Source organism: Oxyura jamaicensis, chromosome 2 (genome assembly GCF_011077185.1).
Source record: "Oxyura jamaicensis isolate SHBP4307 breed ruddy duck chromosome 2, BPBGC_Ojam_1.0, whole genome shotgun sequence".
Lineage (NCBI taxonomy): Eukaryota > Metazoa > Chordata > Aves > Anseriformes > Anatidae > Oxyura > Oxyura jamaicensis.
The window spans coordinates 79,124,293-79,145,628 of record NC_048894.1 but is presented as its reverse complement, the minus strand read 5'-3'; the positions used below and the strand labels follow the sequence as shown (position 1 = coordinate 79,145,628).

General features: G+C 44.8%; 1 protein-coding gene across 3 annotated transcripts in view; it reads left to right on the top strand.

Annotated features, from left to right (window-relative positions):
• PIGN (phosphatidylinositol glycan anchor biosynthesis class N) overlaps positions 1-9,782 on the top strand; it is a 108,752-nt gene extending 98,970 nt beyond the window's left edge. For all 3 annotated transcript variants that reach the window (XM_035317097.1, XM_035317098.1, XM_035317096.1), the window contains exons 27-29: positions 506-548; positions 2,283-2,335; positions 9,369-9,782. In XM_035317097.1, coding sequence (XP_035172988.1) covers positions 506-548; positions 2,283-2,335; positions 9,369-9,492 — 220 coding nt within the window. In that variant the 3' untranslated portion in view covers positions 9,493-9,782. The remainder of the gene's footprint in view (positions 1-505; positions 549-2,282; positions 2,336-9,368) is intronic.
• Positions 9,783-21,336: the final 11,554 nt, after the last annotated feature.

Genomic DNA, 21,336 nt, shown 5'->3' with positions numbered 1-21,336 from the left:
CAGGTACCCAGGGCTCTGGAAGGGGGAGGCGAGCTCCTCACTCAGCAGGGATGGTTGTAGGGTAGGACTGATCAACTCAGGTATCTGCCTGCCCAACAGTTTTCCTCACTCTTGAGTCCATCCTGAAGCCTCTAAACCGGCTTTCTTTGGCTTAGCAGGCACATGAGTTCCCTGTGTTAAGGGATGGACAGGCACTGTTTCTAACATGCTCTTGTTCTCTGCTAGTGACTCCTGTTAGGTTTCTCTGTTGCAAAATTGAAACAGTTAATGTGAAACTGTTAATGTGAAATAATGTTAATGTTAATATATTTTAACTGTTCGCTAGTACACTGAAAAGTAGCTGAGCAATTGAAGGGTGGTTGACCACAATAAATCATTTCTTATTTTAATTTCTTTATGGGGGAGAAGAGGAGTTAGTACGCTTCGCAACATCTGTGGCCATGCATGAAGGTTGATCTGGTGCTGTTTTGTTTTGTTTTGTTTTGTTTTGTTTTTTTCTTTGCAGCCTTTTCCTCATTGTTCTCGTGATTTCAGACATTATGGCTTTGGTAAGTTGTTGTTGCACGTTCTCTTCGAATAAGGTAAAGCAGAGGGCTCTGCTAACTCCAGCTAGAGATCTGAATTTGCTTGAGACTTCAGAATTTTTGCAACTAGGGCAGTGAATTGAAATCCTAGCATAATTTAGAAATAACACTCCTGCAATCATGGCTCTTTGAATTTCATGTTATTAAAGTTTCCAAAGAAGCAATATACTTACAATAACAAGAGACAAAACTGAAGTAGCAAGTCCTTCTGAGTTTTTCATGTGCTTTCCAATCAAATTCTTAGGAAGAGTTTAAATGAGAATATCCGTTTTAGCTGTGTGCTAGGTTTAGTTAATTTTTCAGGAATTTGAACCTTTTCCTCACACCCTTTCCCCCTTCCCATGGAAAAAAAAAAAAATGATTAAAAGGAAAAATGTGTTGCCATTTTCATTGTTAGAATTGTCAGCATCTGGGAGATTTGCAACATATGAATAGACACTGTGCCTTTTGTAATAAGCTGTTAGGGAATATATTCAGATAGCTTGTGTCCACAAACCAAGGTAGTTCAAACCACCCAAATCTGAACAGTAATAACCCAGCATAATTTTTACAGATTGAAAGTGTGTTTTCATTGTCCCTGTCTAACGGTATCAAGTAACACCAGCTGGTGCCTCTAAGTTCAACAGAAACCTTAAAAAAGCAGCAGGTAGAGCTGGTATTCCCAATTTTATGTGCTGTTTTCATTTAGTCGCTTTGGAGTAAGTATTCCAGATGTGATGTCTTTGGGCATCATAATGCACAGTGCAGTGTGATCTATGGATCTTACCTTACAGGAAAAGCGGCACAAGTACAAAACCAAATAACGGCTGTAGAGTAAAAAACGAAGAAGGTATAGTTTTGTGTGATTCCAAACAAGTACTTTGACTAAAAACTGTTTTTTTTGATAACTTTCGGAGGAAAAGGATTAAAATATCAGTAAGCCACACTCTTGGTGTTTCATTAATAAAATCAGTCCTATTTCGACCAAGACAAACGAGTGTGGGTGTACGCAGATGTGTAGCAAGCCCCAGTATTTTCTGTCTCACATGTTCTCCTATTTTGACTTAATGATTTTAAAACAATTAGCAAATATGTACTTGGTGTAGAAAACAAAACAAGACCAAAAAGGTTTGATATGCAGGAGCTGTGTGTATATCAAGAAATGAGAAAGCTACTAGGAAAAAAAAATGAAACAACACTGGTTTTCTTGAGTCTTCTGACGTATTTAATGTGGCCATTAGCTATAATTCACTGATAAATAATTGTCTTCTCCTAACTTTATTGCCTTTTTGCAAATGGGGAACTGCCAGACTTGCACTAAGAAATTTGTGGCAGAATTCCATGTAAACAATACGTAGTCTCCTTATTGACATTAGGCATTACTTGGGATCCTATTATTTTGGGCAATAAGGTGAACTGGATTTTCTTATTGAAAAGGTTCTCTGCGGGTAATCTCTGCTTCTTGCAAACAGAAACAGAACTCAGTCTATCTTTAGCTGTCTGTGTTTGATACCATGTTAAGTCTCTCTCTGGCTCCTAGAGTATTCTTTACTTTTGTCCAAATGAGCATTCCTGGAAAGGTCTTGCCCTTGTTCTACTTGAATTAGAAACTTGGAGTAAACAACCTGAAAATGTTCATTTTAATTTTAGGTTTCAAATTGTGCAATGATGATGTACTAATAAAACTTTTTTTTTTCTGTTTTTTTTTTTTTTTCCTAGCACTTTTTCTTTTTGGTTAAAGATTATGGAAGCTGGCTCGAAATAGGAACAAGGTACAGTATTTTTTTGCCTCCGTTGCATTTTAAGAAGGCTCATAGGTTAATATTGTTGTTTATCTACTCAGAACTCTTGTAATTTTTTCCAATTACTCTCCTTAATCGAATGCTTCAGTGATGTTCCCCATACTTAAAACACATATGAACACATATGTGCACACGTGCATCCCAGCACATGCATAGATATATCCCCAGCTAAAATTACGTCTTAAAATCTGTTCCAAAGCAACATGGAGTCAGTAATTAATCTTGCATGACAAAAAATCCTGTTATTTTTAAAGAACAGTAATTACACAAAAATATCTTAATTACTGATTTGCATTGTAATTAGTTTTAATTACTGTTAAAATAATAATTTATCAAAGTTGTTAATTGTCATGAATCTAGTTAAATTTCCAGATAAGATCCCCTTTGAATTCGTGAACATTGTGCGAATATGCTGGTGGGTACCAATACCCATGCATTTATCCTACCCACAGTTGGGGGAGAATAAATCTGTGGCAGTGAAGATACAAGTCACTATTTCTTCAAGTGAATTTCTTTTGCATTGTGAGTCCTACAGCATACAACGTTGGGTAGATTTTCAGCTGTGCATTCTTATTTGTGAGCGGCCCAGAAATAGCAAATACAAGAAACGCACGCTTCAGACTTACCTTCCCTGAGTTGTGGGAGTAGGTAGTATTCTGTAATAAGCTTAGCAGGGAATGTGGTGGTAATAATCCGGCCAATCTGGTCACTTGAAACTGTTATTTAAACACAAGCTGAATAGGGACCCGTTGTTAATACTCTGTTTAGTCTACATTTACCCTGTGCTTTGCTGAGCCCTGCACTTCTTTGGGTGCATGCATGCATATATACACACGCGTTCTGCCTGCTTTCTTTTGGAGGCTGAAACTCCTGCTTACAGCACGGCTTTTGAAGGTTCGTAACGGGAGGAGATCGAGTTAGATCAAATAATGGAAACACTGCTTTAACATCACAGTTCCTTCTTGCTGTCAGTTTATGGTAGATCATATGGCCTCATCCTTTGGTTTGAATTCCTCCGTAGGTTAATAAGGATATTGAAGACCTCAGAAGTGGTCTGTTCAGCTGGGCAAGAAGCTTTCTAATTGGGAGTTAGCGAGCAAGAACAAAAATTGTCACAAGTAACCCAAACCTTTCTTTCTCACGTACAGTCTTCATAGCACAGTGATTTACAGCTGGGATAGATTGTTGGATCTATTTCAGGTGGAGGTAGGCTTTGTTCCAAAGAGCTTGGGGAACCTGTTACATACAAATGTAATTCTGCCTCTCGTGTGTGTTTTGAACACGGAAGAAGGCATTGAAGAAGTCCTTTTTCAAAGTATTTTGTGATTAATTTTGTGTGTGTTAATGCATAATGCTCAGGCAGTGTTAAACTTGTCATTACTTCACTTTTGAATGCTTGACTTTACAACCTACATTATTTTATTGTAGTTTCTTTATGTAGTGTGTGTAGGATATAAATATTTGTGTGTGTGCATGCACATAAGGTAAAACTGACTGGGCTGTGTAAGAGAAGAGGTGAAGCTGTAGGGAGAATTGAAGCAGTCCTCTTACCTAGAGTGAACAATCTTTTGACCCCCCTGATCCTGAGCAGCTTTTTCAACGTGCAGTCCTCAAGCTTGGCAGAATCAGAAGGCAAAGGCAGAAGATGTTTTTGTTTATTCCTGAAAGACGAGATTCATGGGGTTTTGGGCAATTCCCAAAACTGGTGGGACAGAGATACTAATGTGCCTCTTTCCTCTCCTTTTGTTACAGATGCTGTGACAGCTCTGTAGCATTCCTGTTGCAGTGTTGTCTGTTGTTGCTTTGACAGCAAGGTCTGAAAATATCCTCTCTCAGCTGACATTTTAGGTGTTGCCAAAATTTTCCTGAGAAGACTGAGTCAGTTAAGGAAATGATGGTTGGTTTGCTTCCAGCCATTTGTATCTCAACAAAACCTGTGCAGAATTTAATGGAACAAAGAATAGGAGTGCCCTTAGGACCAGCTCCTGTCTTGTTGTGTGTGTGTGTGGTAGTGATAGGAAGCAGTTTGAGGAGGATACAATTTTCTGGTTCATTTTATATTACTAGTTACAAGATCACTGAAATGAAACTGGAAAAGCAGCAATTTAGTTGCCTAGTGAAAAACGAGAGATTCATTCCTTTGAAGTCCTCTGAAGTGGTGTATATCCTGCATTTGGAAAGTTTCTGAGGTGTATTTCCAGTCTTTCATTCTTTTTTGTGGTGATAGATTTCTCTGGGATTTCTAATTACCGCCCCTCAGAATTCTTGAATGTCCTCTCACCAAGAATATGAAAGTTGAGTAGGAAATGCTCATTAGGCGATAGCTGGGTTTTTCAATACCAGTGCTCAGTACTTTCAAATGTAAGATCCCTTGAGGGAAAAATAAGACTTTCATCGCTATTTTATGGTGGATTGTTTCCTAGTGGTTCTCTCGGATTGTTCAGAAGTAGTTTTTGTTTGCCTGACTGATACATTTCTGTTTTTTTATTTCACCCCTGACTCCTGCCTCTTACATCTCAGTCTACCATGCCTCAAAGCTGCCTTAACATGTCTTTATTCTTCTAGTTGATTACATCACACCACTTAAGTATTGCCTCTGAATTTAAAGAGATTTTTACTTTTCCCTCTCTTCTAGATCATTAATGAAATGCTGAGAAAAAACACACGCAACATAAAGTCCTGCAGTATCACATTCAGCAAATTATCAACCCACCATTGCTTGCCTCCTCTCAGGAAATTACGAATTATCGTGATTATTTATGGCTGTTTAGAAAGTCTTGATGCCCCATTGCTTAATGGGGGTGCCAAAATCGGCATGAACTTATTTTTCCGAGGGTGTTTGTTTTCCATTGTTTTGATATAAGAACAAGGTATAATCTTTCAGTGAATATTGAATTCATAGCATTGCCTTATGCAAGCTTCTGAGGTCTGCTAACCTTACCCTGTACGTATATATCTCGAGCTGACCCTGAATTGTCTCTTATACTGTAGAAGAACCCACCATCGCATTTTATAGATGCACTAATGCAGTATTCCCAGTATGTTTGATTTATCAGTACCTGATCATGAGAAGTTTGTTCTGACAGATTCTTTTATTTTTGAATAACAGATAAATAGAATAGATAGCTTTTCAGCTTCTTTGTCACTAAAATATATTTCTCTATGGCTTAAAAGCTATGTTTTATCTATCTATCTATAAAAATGGAGATATATAGCCTTTAAAACCTGCGATAGCTGTATAGTACGTGCGGTTTGTAAATAGCTGTATAAACAGATGGTCAAGATAGAACCCTGAAACTTCTTTATATGACACTATTATATAGTTTTATCCAGACACACACTGTACTACTTCCTCTATCTTTTTATAACAGTTGCTAGAAGATATAAAGATAGATACAGTCTGAACTGTTCTTCTGCAGTTTCAAAGTTCAGAGGAGATAGAGAAAGCATAGATCAAGGGTTTAGGTTTTCATCTGATAGAAACAGTTTTAGTTTGGGGATGGTGTTGTTCTAGGGCTGTTCATTAAAACAAGGGTCTTGTGTCTAGGAGGAAAGCGGTGTTTATCAACAATCAACAAAGTAGGATCTAGAACAATGTGCTTTGTGATTTGCTTCGGATGAAATGCAGGGAGATGGTGAAGGATCCTAGCTGAAAGTGCAGGAGACTTAAAATTCAAAACCTGTGTCTAGTCTCTGAAGTATTTCTTGGTTGTTGTTTGTTTGTTTTTGTTTTTCCCAAGCACACAGAAAGCAGCATGTCATGTGGAGATAAGGTCCTTAAACACTTCTGGAAAGAGCTCTTCCAAGTCCTTGCATGAGTTACTTTATTCTATTTGTTTTAGTTCAGTCTCTGTTTTTTAATTGCTAAGGTAACTTGCTCCATCTTCCTGCCTTCCCAGTTTCCAGTCAGGTGTGCCATCTTAGCAGTTAGCCTGTCTTGAGAGACCAGGGACAGTTTGGGGCAGGATCAATTTTTCTTGTTTTCTAGTTATGCTTGATTCCTCTTTTCTTGGATTAGTACTTCTCCTCGATATCCACTGTCCCAAACAAAACCACAAGAGAGTAGTACCTCGTATGTTCTCCTTCTGGTTACTTGTGACCAAAACAGGGGTTGCCCTGATTCACATTTTTCCTAGCACTAGCCTTGCCTGTTAACCTTGATCCCCAGGTGGGGCAAACACCTTTCTGTTGAGCGGTGCTGCCTTACCTTAGTTTGTCCATGTTCCCCTACACCAGCTACCTCTTCTCTTACCATTACCTGTCCCTGCCCATCTTGTCCTCCGTACTCATTGCCCCCACCGTAGGCTCGCTGTGCCCCACCATGCTCGGTGTCTTCCCTTCTGCAGGGGTCTGACTTGCCTGCAGCCTGGAATCTCACTCCTTTGTCTTGTTAGCTCAGCTTTGACTTGCGATGGAGGAACCTTGTTCTGAGAATTGCTTGCTTCTCTGTAACTACAGATCCAGCCAAGGGTGTAGTTCTTGGCTGTGCAGGAATCAAGAGGTTTTTTTGTTTGTTTGTTTTTGTTTTGTTTTTTTCCACTGCTGTTGTGGCACATACCTGTAAGAGTCTCGCTTTGTTTGTTTGTTTAATTACAGCATTACCCCAGCCTGAGAGCTAATTTACCAAGCAGAGCTGCCTGCAGGCACTGCAGTTCCAGTTGCTGATAGCCCCAGAGATGCTGGCTGTTTGCAATTATGTGACAAATAGACTGAAATTGCTTTTAATTGTGCTCTGTGGCATAATATATATTTTCTTTACTCTGAACATTTGATATTTTAATAAAGGAGCATAGCCATTCAGCCCAGTATAGCAAGAGAAAAATGTGTGCGGCGCTCTCTTCTTTATAAAAGCACGAAGAACCTCATTCCTAGACTGACAGGTGGCTAAGCAGTTTGCAGAGGCATTTTTCTTTTAGAAGGCCCCTCTGTCCCCCCAAGTAATGGATGAGCACCCACACCTGGTAAAGCTTCTTTCAGGACAGGGGGGAAGTCAGATGTCTGCTTAAGCACCACGCTGACGGCAGGAGGTCTTCAGCAATGGCTAAGCCTCAGATGACTGTCGCTCTCAGGGTGTCTGTAAGAGTAAAGGCACGCAGCTGTTCATCAGGGTGGCTCTTCCCTTAATAGCTACGCGAACTGCTGTACCTGGGGCGCTCGTACAAGGGCACATTACACTACGAAAACAACTGTGGCTAGGGTTTGACTTTGGCAGCATTACGTCCTTTCCCACAGAGCACTGAAACTCGGACAGAGTCTGTAACACACCCAGGTGGACTTCCAAGGGCTGCTCTTGAGGGAGTTGTGTAATCTTTGTATCATAAATTCACTGCGGGCCGCAAAGTCCAAAGTGCACCGACCAGATGAAAGCGTGCTTTGTGCCTGATTTCATGCTCTCGTTGCGTGGTTTTCTACATTCCCCACAGAAACAGAGCAGGAGGCTTGCTGAGGTGGGAGCCCATTTGTGCCGGTGGATTTTTGTAAATGATCCATTAAATGTACGTATTTTGAGCAAGGTATTTGTGAGAAGGTTATAATCGGCCTCAATGGAAACAGAAAAATCTTGTAGCATGAGTCAGGTCCCTCTCAGTGCTCTCCACCCATTTTGTTCAGAGGGGTTCCTTCGGTTGCTTGCATCGTGTCTGTGGAAGAGCTCCTGCTCATTAGTGAACTTTTGGATGACTTTCATTCTCTCACAGTGGTTAGTGGCCAAGCTTTGTTAAGAGCCAGCGCTTCTACGCTTTGCAGAACTAAATTACGGCATGCCAGTGCCAAGATTGTCACAATCTCGGGGTCGTGAGGATTGATAGCATCAGTTACGAGCTTTACTGCTCTTCCGTGGCTAAACTGTCAAAGAGAATGGGTCCTCAGGCAGAAATTCCAGATCATTAAACCTGCAAGTACTCCTTGCAATCCTTTTTTTTCTAAATAAACTCAGGCTTCATCAAGCCTGAAGTTACCCCACGCATCCTAAGGAACAATCTGCTTTGAAATAGTGAGGATGGGGTTCATCGGGAGATATGAATACCTCTCGTGTCAGAATGTCAGTGTCTTTGGCAGGCCTGGGGAAAAAACAACAGTAAATAAATAAATAAAAACAGCTGCACTGGTGACTCGGGATGCTGTGATGCAGACAAGTGCAGCAGTGTTTCATCTGAAACTCTAGGCTGAAATGCCATTATGTAGAAAAATCCTAATTTCTTAGTGGTTACCTTAACAGCCAGCTTGATCCTGAATGCAGGATGCTGAATCGCCTAGGTCAAATCTCAGTCTGATCCGGTAGCTGTCTGTAATGCTGGTGACCATCAGCTACTTGAGGAAACAATGTGAGAGCTTGAGCAAGTGAAGAACAATCTGTGTGTGTGTAATGCTTTTATTAGTGATTTGAAGTCTTCATAACCCAGAAGTTGCATCTTTGTATCGTGTCTGTTAACCACTCTTGAACTAATGTGTTTAATCTCTTTGAATCCGTGTGTTACCACAGCAGTGATGTCTATGATTTCTAGAAACATCGAGTGGAAAAAAAATGTGTGTTTTCTTAAAGCTGCTTATCACTGGAGAAGTGCTTTCTCTAGAAAATTGCAGCTCGACTGACCTAAATATCTATCTTATTACAAAGCAATGCCTACTTCTGGGCAAGTTCTCCCTGAATTCTGCTTGATCAGTCTATAGCAAACTGCAATCTTACAGTGGTCTGTTGCATACACTGAATTATCCCCACTTGGATGAAGAAATACATATATTTATATGTATGTGTGTAAACCCAGTACCTCTTACTCACTTGGTACACGCTCAGTTGTGTTTTCTGTTGTCCCCACCTTTTTGTTTTACCACAGACCTGACTTTGGTTTTTACTTGATAGTGCTGCTGTAACAGTCTTCCTGGAGTAGCATCTGTAAAGTGTTGTACTAGGTCTAGTTAAAAAAAAAAGAAAAAATCAGGTAAGTCAATTTTTTCTACTCCATAAACTTGCATTTCTCTGTTTTTATCTGTCTCTTCCTTGCAGCATTAGCCACTACGTGCTGGTGATGTCGCTGACCATATTTATGATGCTGATGAACGGACTGGCCCAGTTGCTAACTACAAAGAGACTTGACCTTTCCAGAAGGACTAAGCACCATTCCACGTGATGAAGCGATAAATGTTCCGGCCCTTGTGCCCACCCTCCGGCTTCCTTTGAACCAACCTCCATTTCTGGAATGGAAATATAAATTAACAGGCTTCAGTGCCAAAATCCCATCCAGGGATCAGGGGGCACTGCTGCAGCAGACTAAATGCTGTGACTGACATTTGCATTTGGAGGTTGTTGTTTAGACATCAGTGGGGCCAAAACAGCCTTAGCTCTATTCTCCAACTGTACGTATTTCTTGAAAATAAAATAAAACGCAGCCGGTAAGTCCTGTTTAAAGATACAGGAAACCTTTGGGTTTTGGTTTTTGTTTTTTTGGGTTGCTCTAACTTAGCTGCCAGCTGTTTGTCTCACATGCATACTCTCATTAGGAGTCTGCAAAGTCATAGCTTCATTTCGTGTCTCACATAAGTATCTCACAGACAAAAGCATAAATCAAATCAGTCTGGGCAGATCACTGATTTATATGTTGCCAACGTAGCATGCGCATTTGAATATCTCTGGAACTGGCTACACTTTCAGCAAGCCTTGTAAACGTGAGGCAGACTGCGTGAGGCAGGTTAAGACTGGTACGCTGTGAGGCTGTGGCTGTAAGACAATAGCTTTTAGCCAGCCTCGGTGCAATCTGCAGCCTCTGACCACGCTCCCTGCTGCCTCCTCTGACAGTGCTTGGGCGGGCTGAGCAGTAAGCCAAATGAAGTAATTGATCCAAATGAAAATGAACCTGACTAAAGAACTGTAGAACAGCATCAGACAGATTTCCTGGTCCGGCTCGTGACAGAGGGCAGGCAGGAAGGATAGGGCTGATTGTTTCTGTGACAGCCTAGAGTTAGATCAGCATAAAGAGGTCATGAAGCTGCAGCTGGAGCTGGTGGTTTGGTGGTTCTCTTCTGCTGTGCGGAGGATTTTTTTTCCCTTGTTTCTTCGTTTTCCTTTCCACTTGGTCTGAATTGCAAGTGTCAGTTTGGGTAATTGCTCGCCGTGAAACAAACACAGACACAAATCTCCTGGTTGTGTGCTGATTAGAAGTGAGAGCACAAACAGCCAGGAGACTTAGAGGCTCTGCTGTCATGGGTGCTCCTGGGGACCCAGCAACTGTAAATCCATCGCGTGAGGCTTTGAGAAAGACTTGCAGCTTCGTAGCCTTTCCAACAGCAAGCGTCAGCTTCCCTACCACTAGCCCAAAGTTAATTAAGTAGCTCAAACTACAGCACCCACCTATACCTCTATGCTTTAGCATTCCCTAAAGTCATCTGTTGTAAGAATTTAGCAAAAGTTGTATCTCCTGCTCAGCAGGAGGCCTGTGCAAAGCTAGGTGCCTTTTGCATCCACGCTGTGGGTGTAACGGCCCATGCAGCAGGCCCCTCTGCACAGAGAAGAAACTGAGGGGGAAAAAATTTCTCCGTTCTACTCCGTCGTGTGATAGCATCACCGACAAGCTGTGCTGTGCAATATCCCCGTGTCACACTCCCAGGCTGCAGCCAGGCCTTCCTGTCTGCGAGCTGATCCATATGGTACGTGGTGCTGGCAGCCAAGGCTAGACGCTCGTCACGAGGGCTGTTCCAAAGCTCTTCCCGGCCATCTGGCATTTGGCCGTGGTCACAGCGCTGTTTAACGCTCTTGGAAACTACTCATCCCCGCAGGAAGTTTGGCTGGGAGGAACCAGTCGCAAAGCTCCATCTGCTTGTTGAGTGCTCAGAAATACCCTGTCGTGGGCCTGCAGTCATCCATGCAACTTCAGAGTGCCTTGTGAGAGTGTCTGAGCACCGGAGAGGGAGTCATTTTTCCACTAGGTAGTAGCCCGGTGGCCCTCCTGGGCATGTTGCTAGCACAGCTGGCCTCAGTCGCAGAAGATATTTCACATTTATTAGAGGCTGTGCACACAGGCTTGAGTGTTGGAAGGTGGGCATGTGCATACCGCCAGTAGCCATGCTTTAAGGCGAAGAGCAACCAGTTGCTGCTGCAGCAAAGACAGTGTTCAGACATAGGAATGTGCCACTCTTGTTCTCCGTAAATCCGGTGAGTCTTTGCCATGGAGAGCCATCCCACCTCAGCCCCAGACGATAAGGTGTGTGTGCAGGGTGCTACATCATCAGCTTTGTGTGACCTAACCCATCTCCTGAGACCTCTGTCCACAGCTCTGTTGTTTCAGCACGCACAGCTATAGGCAGCTGTGCCACGGAACACCCCAGCCTCCATCACCAGAGCGATTTCTTTGCCAGGCGACTGTTTCCAGAGCAAATTCACGGATGGGAGCAGCTGAACAGCTGGCACTGCCGTGACATGAAGGAATTGACTCAAAAAGTAGGAACGTTGGACCCACAGGGCTGCCACCCTGAAGGCAGGTCTTCTGCAGGCATGTCAGAAATGCTCGTTATCTGTGACACGGCCAAGTGGATGTCCTACCTCTCCAGTAAAAACACCGGAGGTACGTTCTGTCCAGTGCTGCAGGCTCCTTGGGACAAGGCACAGAAACTCGAGCTCGATGTCATCTTTTATTATGGGCTATTTATTCTTGGGCTATGGTGGTAATGTGCTGGCTCACCCCACTGTCCCTGGTGCTGCTAATCTGTGGTGGCAGGCATAATTGATACATTCTGGTATGCAGGCAAGTGGAAATGGCCGTGCAAAGTATGACCTGCATCAGTTACACCTTCTGCTTGTGGCTTCCATTGTGCCTCCTTCCACAAAATAGGTTTTCTTACATCTGTTCCTGTAAGAGCAGAACAGAGATATGGAGGGGGGCGTTTACAACATGCACACTGTTTTTTTTTGTTGTTTTTGTTTTTTCCCAGTGCTTCTCTGGAAGGGTCTGTTCCTGTTTGCCCTTTTTTAGTTGGGCCGTAGTGGCAGCAACCTTAGCTCACCTTTCCCGTCCCCCTGCCAGCCCCGCGCATCCCTGTGCCGTTTGCAAATTCAGTTTCTAGCGGAGGCCGCGGGAGTGCTGGAGAGCAGCTCTGGTGGAGGGGCAGGGCTGGCTGTGCTGTTCCTGTGCCTCCCCAGGAGAGGCTCTTGCAGGAGTCTTGGCCTGCACGTTTGGGTTTACTCCAGCACAGGGAGGTGTCAAAAATTGTCCCGCTCAGCTACTTTAGGCAGACCCATGGGGTGTGTGACAAAGTCGACTCCTGCCTCTTACTGATACGTGTTTCCTTTTCCAGAAACAAGCGTCATCTGGAATAAAGAGCCCTTGCCAACCTTAGGAGCTAAGGTAGGGAATTAAGTTCATACTTAACTGAGTTTAGGCTTTCTTCTGCTCTGCTCGTGGGTCTTCAGTCCCTCTTCGTGAGCGGGGCTCAGGGCAGGGACTCTGATGTTGCAGGCATCAGCTGGCTCTTGTGTTTTCAGCCAAGGACATGAAGGCAGAACTACCCCGAGCCTTCCTGCCTCCCTTCTTTCACCTGCAGCAGAGCTGCAGCCTCTGACTCCTACAGCAGGTGAAGCTCCAGATGGTGAAAACCTCAGGCAGGGCAAGGCAGGTAGATCGACATTATTTATCCCTGAGGCAGCGCAGTTTCTTTTAACTATACTGGAAGAGTAAAAACCTCTGCAAATCTTCTATCTACTTCCTTTCAGAGACATGGATCCCTGAAGAACAAACCGTAAACCTGGAGTACCCGTCAGGTGTTGTAATGCAAGAGAAGCTGCAGTGTGAGAGCAGCTGATATAAAGATCTTGTAATCTTCAGTGCTAGGAATTGTTCTCTGCTATTGTATTATCAAGGCCGTACAAAGCTTTTTGATACAAGTCCAGGGAGTGAGCTGTTTCTTCAGAGATGATGAAGCTTAGATTATATCAAAACCTCTTATGACTCAAACCAAATGATTTCCCCTTCCCTCCCCACAGAGTAAATCAGATTTTACAAGCTTTGCCAGTTTCAATGCATGCTGAAGCTGTTACGTGAAGGCTGTAGCTGCCTTACAACTTTGTGAATGAGGATGTGAATACGTTCATTCATCAAGCTTTCATAATTTTACCCAAACCTTGCTTTCTAGCAAAGTTGACCTCCCCTGTCTGGTTTGGCCAAGCCAAGATACAAGTGTCATTTCACCCCCCACCTCCCAGCTGGTCTGTAAGGGACTGAAGCTCATCACTTTGCAAAATTTTCTGTCCATGTGGATCCTGCAATCCCTTTTGCCGTGTCCTACGCTTTGGGGTGGTGAGAGCTGCTTCTCTCAAATGCTTTTGGCAAAGAGAATATGAGCTTGGAGGGTGCACTGGGGCGTGCTGTGCATCTCAGTGGCCGGGCAGCTCTGGGCACCCCCTTCTCCATCCTCCCACAGCTTCATCCAGCCTGAAGGCAAAAAACTTCAACTTCTTTTGTCTCTGGGCAGCTGCCTTGTGAGCTGCGGTGGCCAGGGGAGGTTTGGGAGCACATCTCGCACTGCAGCAGCAGCACTTGTGGGACAGCCCCAGGGCAGCCCCAGCTGTGCATGGGACAGGGCTGGCGGCAAGGGGACATTATTTGCAGAAAGCCTCTTGCTGCAAATCCCTCCTCAGGCAGAAAAGTGTCACCCAGACCAGTGAGGCTATAGGGGCACCAGGGCTGGATCCAGCTCCAACTTCAGCTGCTTCCTGCAGGGGCGTCTTCCTCAGCCCCGGGGCAGGGTGCAGCATTTTGGCATCTGGGGAGGACTGAAAAGGGAAAGGAAAATGCTGAAAGCATGGCACTCATCCCGTTCCCGTGACCTTTGAAATCAAGCTTGTCAATATTTTCTTTATTCGTTTATTTATTGACTCGTGCTTGGCAGCAAGCTCTATAACTTCCTAACTGCGACAGTGATAATATCAACTGGAAATAAAGGAAAATAGATTTCATTTCATTTGCGTTTTATTTTGCAGGCAAGTTATGAGAGCAACTGCCTTTTTTCTTTTCATTTCCTCCGGTGTTAGGTAAGACGAAGCTGACATACAGGTTTAGCGTCCGCTTGGGTCGTTGCCGCTGACAAGCCTGTTAATGGCTGGACACCAGCCAGTGATTCCTGAGAGCGCCAAGGGGACAAACCCACATCCCCAGCCAAGTCTACCTGCAACAGGCACCCAGCAGTGACGGAGCATAGTTCTGCTCTGAATTTCATGCTATCTCGAGGTGCCATCTCCACCCCCGTGAGGTTCCTCTTGTCCGGGATCATCCTGAGATCCAGGCTGCCGAGTGCACGCCCCGCGCTGAGGTCAGTGGCTGAGAGAAGGACAGGAGCCTGCAGAATCAGGCCTGGGGATTTTAAATTTAAATCACCACGAGTGCAGCCACAGCCGGGTCCAACATTTCTGCCTTGCAGCAAGATGGGAGAAGTACATGAAAGCCGTGCGTCACTACACAGCCCTTCGCTGTCCTCGCTGCCTCCTCTTCCTCCTCCTTCCTCCTCCCTGGGGGTCTGCAGTGTGGCTCCAGCAGCGCCTGCCCAAGCCCAACCCCAAGCTTCAGCAGACCTGAGCCGATCCGGAGGACGCGTTCAGTAACAAACATTGCAAAATTGAACCGCTGACATTTAGGGCAGGGGAAATCTCTGACGGAGGCCTAAACTCCTCTAATTAAACTTAGCTTATCACTCTTGCACAAATGCTAAAGGACAAGGCACGTCGAGTGCAGTTCTCATATTGACTTCCTGCGGAGTAACCTTTTATATGTATCCCCATAGACGTGGCCTTTTGTGCTGGACATCATTATTCTGCTTTTTTGGTGTGTGAGACAGTGCAAGAGGGAAAACTGCAGAGTAATTTCAGCTGGGGTTGAAATCAGGTGGTGTTTGTCTAAGTGAGACATGTGAGCAGAGTCAGGCTTTGACAATACTGCCGTTTTATTTTTGTATCAATTTCCATATTAAGTTAAGGGACACTAGAACTTACTGTACAAAGGATTGCTATCCAGAGCTATATTTAGCTACTCGGATGTTTGTGTCTCCATCTCACCACATCTCCAGAAGTGAGCGGGTATTTTCCATCACTGGCCTTGAGTAGGAAGCTTGTTATATCTGCCCTGCTGTGAGAGGAAAATAAATGTTTAGCCACCATACTTTTTTCCATGTAAAAGTATTTTTCTGCATTTCTCGTAACCTACCTTAACACCTATTAGATAATATAAACTTTTTTTAACATAACTTGGCATTTGACTGGTATTTAAAGCAGAAAGCAGAAACAAAGCATGCGGGTCAGTTTTTAAGAATGAAATACTGAAGGAAAACCTCCTAGTATGTGGGATGACAGCCAAATCTTTATCCAGGACCTAAACCCAATGCAAGGCTTCCAGAACACTGTCCAAGACTCCTCTTTTTCCGGGGGCTTTATTTCACTGCTGGTCCCAAAACAGTCTCGCAGTGAACCCTGCCTAAACTGCCCCAGAGTGTGGTGCGTGGAGGTCTCCCCTCCTGGCCTCATCCCCACCCTGTGCCTCCTCCTGGCCAGGACCAGCGCCTCCCTGCAGCCCAAGGGGTGTGTTCAGTTCTTTTGTTTGTTTGTTCAGGATTTTTTTTACATGATTCTTAAATCTTGGAGTTTAATATTTTTTTTCCAATTAATGCTTGGGAGACCAGCTGGCAGCCTTAATTCATTTTAATATGACTCATGTCGAGAAGTGCTCAAACTTCCTCTTAGAGAAAGTGACTGAATGCATTTATTTTTCAGGCAGTTTGCTTGGCAAAGGATAAATTCTTACTGAAATTGTTCTACAGAGCCAGTGAATGGACTCTGACATTTTTCCTTCATGGTACTAATTTCTCGCAAAAGCGTGTGATGTTTGGGGAAAAGCAGCCTTTTCGTTAGCAGATGCATGCAAGGCTCCACGGGCGAGAGTGCAGAATAATAACTGGCTGTGCCATCCACAGAAGTGCATCTGATGGCATTTTAAAGGCTCTGTATCAGCAAGGCACCCCTGCTACCTCTCACTCCAACACAATGTATTGGGAGAGCGAATGGCTTTACCTCTATTTTATCTCCTCGTGGCGATTTCAATTTGTGAAAAATCCTGGGAGCTGCAAGCTTCCTCCCCAGGGAACAAGCCAGCGAAGGTAAGCGGAGGTGACATCCCCCGTGGTTCACAGCAATTAACATCAGCAACAGAACGAAAAATTAAAACGGTCACTGATGTTTGGGAGAACTTCCTTGTGATCCATTGCGAACACCCTCACTCACAATAAATAAAAGTTATTTAACTTAATCTGTGCCACAGTTATGCAAATATGCTTATCATGCCTTTGACAGCTTGCTCCCATCCTCGCTCTTTCCAGCGGCGGTGTGCGTAAGATGGATTGATGTACACGCTCCTCAAGGCAAAATGCGTGATGCTTGTCAGGTGAGAGCTAAGTGGCATTATTTATTTGTTTATTTTGCAAGCCTGTAAATGCGCCTCGCTATTAAGACTAGGAACGCCGTAATGATTCTGTTTAATTAACGGAGAAGTAACTTCCTTGCCAGCCCTAAGTGCTGTTTGATCTATCTGAGATGTCACAGGACGGGAGAACTCCTGCAAAGGGCTGAGGAAGCATTATTTGTGCTCAGCGCGTGGAGCTTTATGAAAGCAATTTACATATTTGCACGCTGAAGCATGACTACCAGCACATAAGCGGGGTGATAAATGATTAACTATAAAAGATTGACAGTTTCGGCAAAAATCCAGCCGAGCACTTAAGCGTGTGCTTACCTTCAAACAACCTGGCTCTGCTGGCTGCAGTGGAGCAGAGTCAGGCCCTTTCTTCAGTTCTGCTCATGCACTTTAATTAGACCTGTGCTTAGGGGACCCGGAGGACCTGAGTCTGGCTAAGGGAGCTTATAAAGGGGAAAAACTTGTGTGTGGAACGTCCACGGCAGGATGGCGGCAGTAAGCAAGGCTAATCAGAGCTTGTCACGGATGGAGCGTCCTCAGCTGTCTGTTGGCTGGCTTTCCTCAGGCTAGGGACATGAAAGGGAGGTATTTCAGCAAAAGGCTAACCTAGCTGCCCGCTTCAGAACAGCATTTTGTTCTGTTTTGTTTTTAATTTGGGGGAACAGAAACATACTAAATATTTTATTGTTAGTCGGTGAAAATCTCGTTCTGCTTTGGCCAAATACTGCTTTCACTAAATGGCTTAATTGGAAAGGGAATGAGGCCAAGAAAAACCTAAACCCAACAACAGCAACGAAGCGTTACTGTTTCGCAGCATCTTTAAACTCTCCTCCACCATTCATCCTGCACCCACCTCATGCAACCAACCAGAGAACCGCTAACTTTGCTTCATCACAAGCTCCTTTCTGGCAATAGTTTTGGAAGTTCCTGGAGCTGCAGGTGAAAAAAGCTGCTCTGAACCACAGGTGTTATTAAAAGCTGAAGGTCTGAATCGGGGTCATTCTGATGAAGTTGTGTTTGGACTCTGTGTAACAAACTTTCTTCAAGTTTCATGTGCCTGAGCGAAATTTAGCAAGCCAGAACTACGGCTGAAGCCCACTGCTTTCTCCTTTCAACTTTTTCTAAGGAGAATATTTGCGTTTACATCCCTGTCAGAAACATGCTTGTAGAGTTACTGCTTCCCTCTCCAGCAGATACGTAAACACAATGGCTACTTTGCGTTCTCTCAAGCATGAAACCTTCACAATGACCACCGTGTCCTTTTACATCAGCACTGACCTGAGTACACCACTGTTGCATATTCTCTGCTTTTTGGGATGATTTTTGACCCTTTTTTTTTTTACTCTTTATTTCTGCTGATATTATTTCTTAAAACCTATCTGAGGCTGATACTGGTCAGGTGAAGCTTTATTGAAGCATGGCAAAGTGAAGGTGTCTTTCAGGAAACATGCAGGAAGCCGGTAATCTCCCTGCTTTGAATAAAAATGGAAGTGAGTGGTTTCAGCCCCTAAAACACCAGCCCTGGATGATTAACCAAAACCAGAAAGGGATGGTGGAAAAAAAATAAAATTCTAGGGCCCAAGTTCAGATCTAAGGAATAAGATACTGTTCCTGGAGTGTGCCTTTTCCAGAGTAACCAGGAGACAGCCGGAAAAAAAAGTTGGAAATAGGATCCTGAGATAATGGCTGAAATGTCTCTTTACAGGCTTGAGTGCTAGCTAGAAAATAATAAGGAAATTATCTCTGAATTGATTCTGTCTTCAGGGCTTTTGTACTTTCTTTCTTTTGTGCAGAATCAACAGGATTGCATAAAAAATACCTGAATCCCTCAGCACTTTCTGCTTATAATGGAAACAACTTAAAAGACAGCAAACAATGATCAAACATCATAACATACAACTCCTTATGAAATTAGCCATATTTTTGTGGTCAGAGGGAAAGGGGGCCTGGAATTTTCTCCATAGCCATTTAATGCACCAAAACAGATTTTACGCCCCTGTAGTACACACACCTTGGATGTAAGACAGCCACCAAAGTCTGTAGGATTTTTCCAAAGTCCGCAGAAGCCAATAGATCAAGAGATCTATTGTAGATAGATCGATAGTCACAATGTTCTCTCAAGAGTGTAACTTAAAGGTTGGTTGCTTCAGAATGGAAGCAGTGCACCAGAGACAATCTTTTCCTTTTTTCTGATGTCTCCATCTGCAATCTTGGCCTTTGGGAGTGTTTGCCTTTCCGCTGAGAAGTCTCAGGCTTCATCTTCTCTACACGTTCCCATCAGGCAGCTGGAGGCAGCTGTCAGCTCCACCCCTGAGCCTTCTCTCCTTCATGCTGACCACAGGAGTTCCCTCAGCTTCCCCTTGTATGCCGTGTGCCCTGGCCCCTCACTCCCTCCAGTGCCATCAGCTGGGCCCGCTCCACACCCACCAGTACCTTTCCTGTACTGGGGAGACCAGAACAGGATGCAGGAGTCCAGACACACTTACTAAATTGTGCCCAAATAAGAGAGGAAAGTGGTTTTCTGTTATTTTTTATTATTAATATTTTTTAATTGCTGTTTATTGCCTGGTCTTGGAAGAGCTCCTAATGAAGCTCTTATTCATTCTTCTCTGAATGAACGGTGAGGCTGCGCTCCAGCACTTCTTCCCAGCAGACCTGAAGTCTTCTGCTTCTTCAGAGGAGCAACCATCTCCCTAACAGCTTTGACTGATCTGCTGCTCTTCTTTATGCGTTGCCATGGAAGGTGCGGCTTCCCCTTCAAGCAGCCATGGGGCAGCCTTCTCGTCCTCAGACGGAGAAATCGCCAGGCTCCAGGACCCAAGGTCCACTGTGGCTCTCTGAGGGGTTCCTTCTGCCGTCCTGGTGCAGCATCCCAGAGGGAGCCAAGTCCCCTCTTGCCCACTCCTTGGGACTCCGTGCAGAAGGGATGACACCTCTGGAAAAGGGTCTGGCCCCCATGCTCTTAAAATATCTACATACACTGATAAGATCCTCTCTCAGCCTTCTCCACGCTCGACAGGCCTAGCCTGTTATCCCTAGGCACCTTTGCAAAATTGTACTGTGAAATGAATTAAATCCCGTTCTTATTTGTAAACCCCTGCAAGATAATGCTTGCTACGGGTATCATTCACAGAATCACAGAATCACAGAATTTCTAGGTTGGAAGAGACCTCAAGATCATCGAGTCCAACCTCTAACCTAACACTAACAGTCCCCACTAAACCATATCCCTAAGCTCTACATCTAAACGTCTTTTGAAGACTTCCAGGGATGGTGACTCCACCACCTCCCTGGGCAGCCTGTTCCAATGCCTCACAACCCTTTCAGTAAAGAAGCTCTTCCTAACATCTGACCTAAAACTCCCCTGGCGCAACTTTAGCCCATTCCCCCTCGTCCTGTCACCAGGCACGTGGGAGAACAGGCCAACCCCCACCTCTCTACAGCCTCCTTTAAGGTATCTGTAGAGAGCGATAAGGTGGCCCCTGAGCCTCCTCTTCTCCAGGCTGAATAAGCCCAGCTCCTTCAGCCGCTCCTCGTAGGACTTGTTCTCCAGGCCCCTCACCAGCTTCGTCGCCCTTCTTTGGACCCGCTCAAGCACCTCGATGTCCTTCTTGTAGCGAGGGGCCCAAAACTGAACACAGTACTCGAGGTGCGGCCTCACCAGAGCCAAGTACAGGGGGACGATCACCTCCCTAGCCCTGCTGGTCACACTATTTCTGATACAAGCCAGGATGCCGTTGGCCTTCTTGGCCACCTGAGCACACTGCTGGCTCATATTCAGCCGACTGTCCACTATCACTCCCAGGTCCTTCTCCGCCTGGCAGCTCTCCAACCACTCATCTCCCAGCCTGTAGCTCTGCTTGGGGTTATTACGCCCTAGGTGCAGGACCCGGCACTTGGCCTTGTTAAACTTCATGCAGTTGACCTCAGCCCATCGGTGCAGCCTATCCAGATCCTCCTGCAGAGCCTTCCTACCCTCGAGCAGATCAACACACGCACCTAACTTGGTGTCATCTGCAAACTTACTGAGGGTGCACTCAATGCCCTCGTCCAGATCATTGATGAAGATGTTAAAGAGGACCGGCCCCAGCACCCAGCTATAGTGTTCTTTATTGCGTTGAAGCATCACCCAGTTATGTCGTGACCCAAAGTTTTGTTGTTTTCATGTAGTCGCAAGGGTCTGCAGGGTGTCATACAGAGCCAGGTGGGAGCAGTTCTTGAGGAGCTGCTGCCCGTGGGCAGCCCCCGCAGGCTCAGTTGGGGAAGGACGGCATCCTGTGGGAGGGACCCCACGGGGAGCAGGGGCAGAGTGACCGTGAAGGAGCAGCAGAGACAAAGTGTCAGGGACTGACCGCAGCCCTAGTTCTGCTTTCCCCTGGGCTGCTTGGGGGGAGGAGGTAGAAGAGGGTGGATGGAGGGAAGGTGGTTTGAATTTGCTTTTAGTTCTCACTGCTCTAATCTGCTAGTGATAGGCAATAAATTTCATTCATCTCCCTATGCTGAGTCTGTTTTGCCCATGATGATAATCAC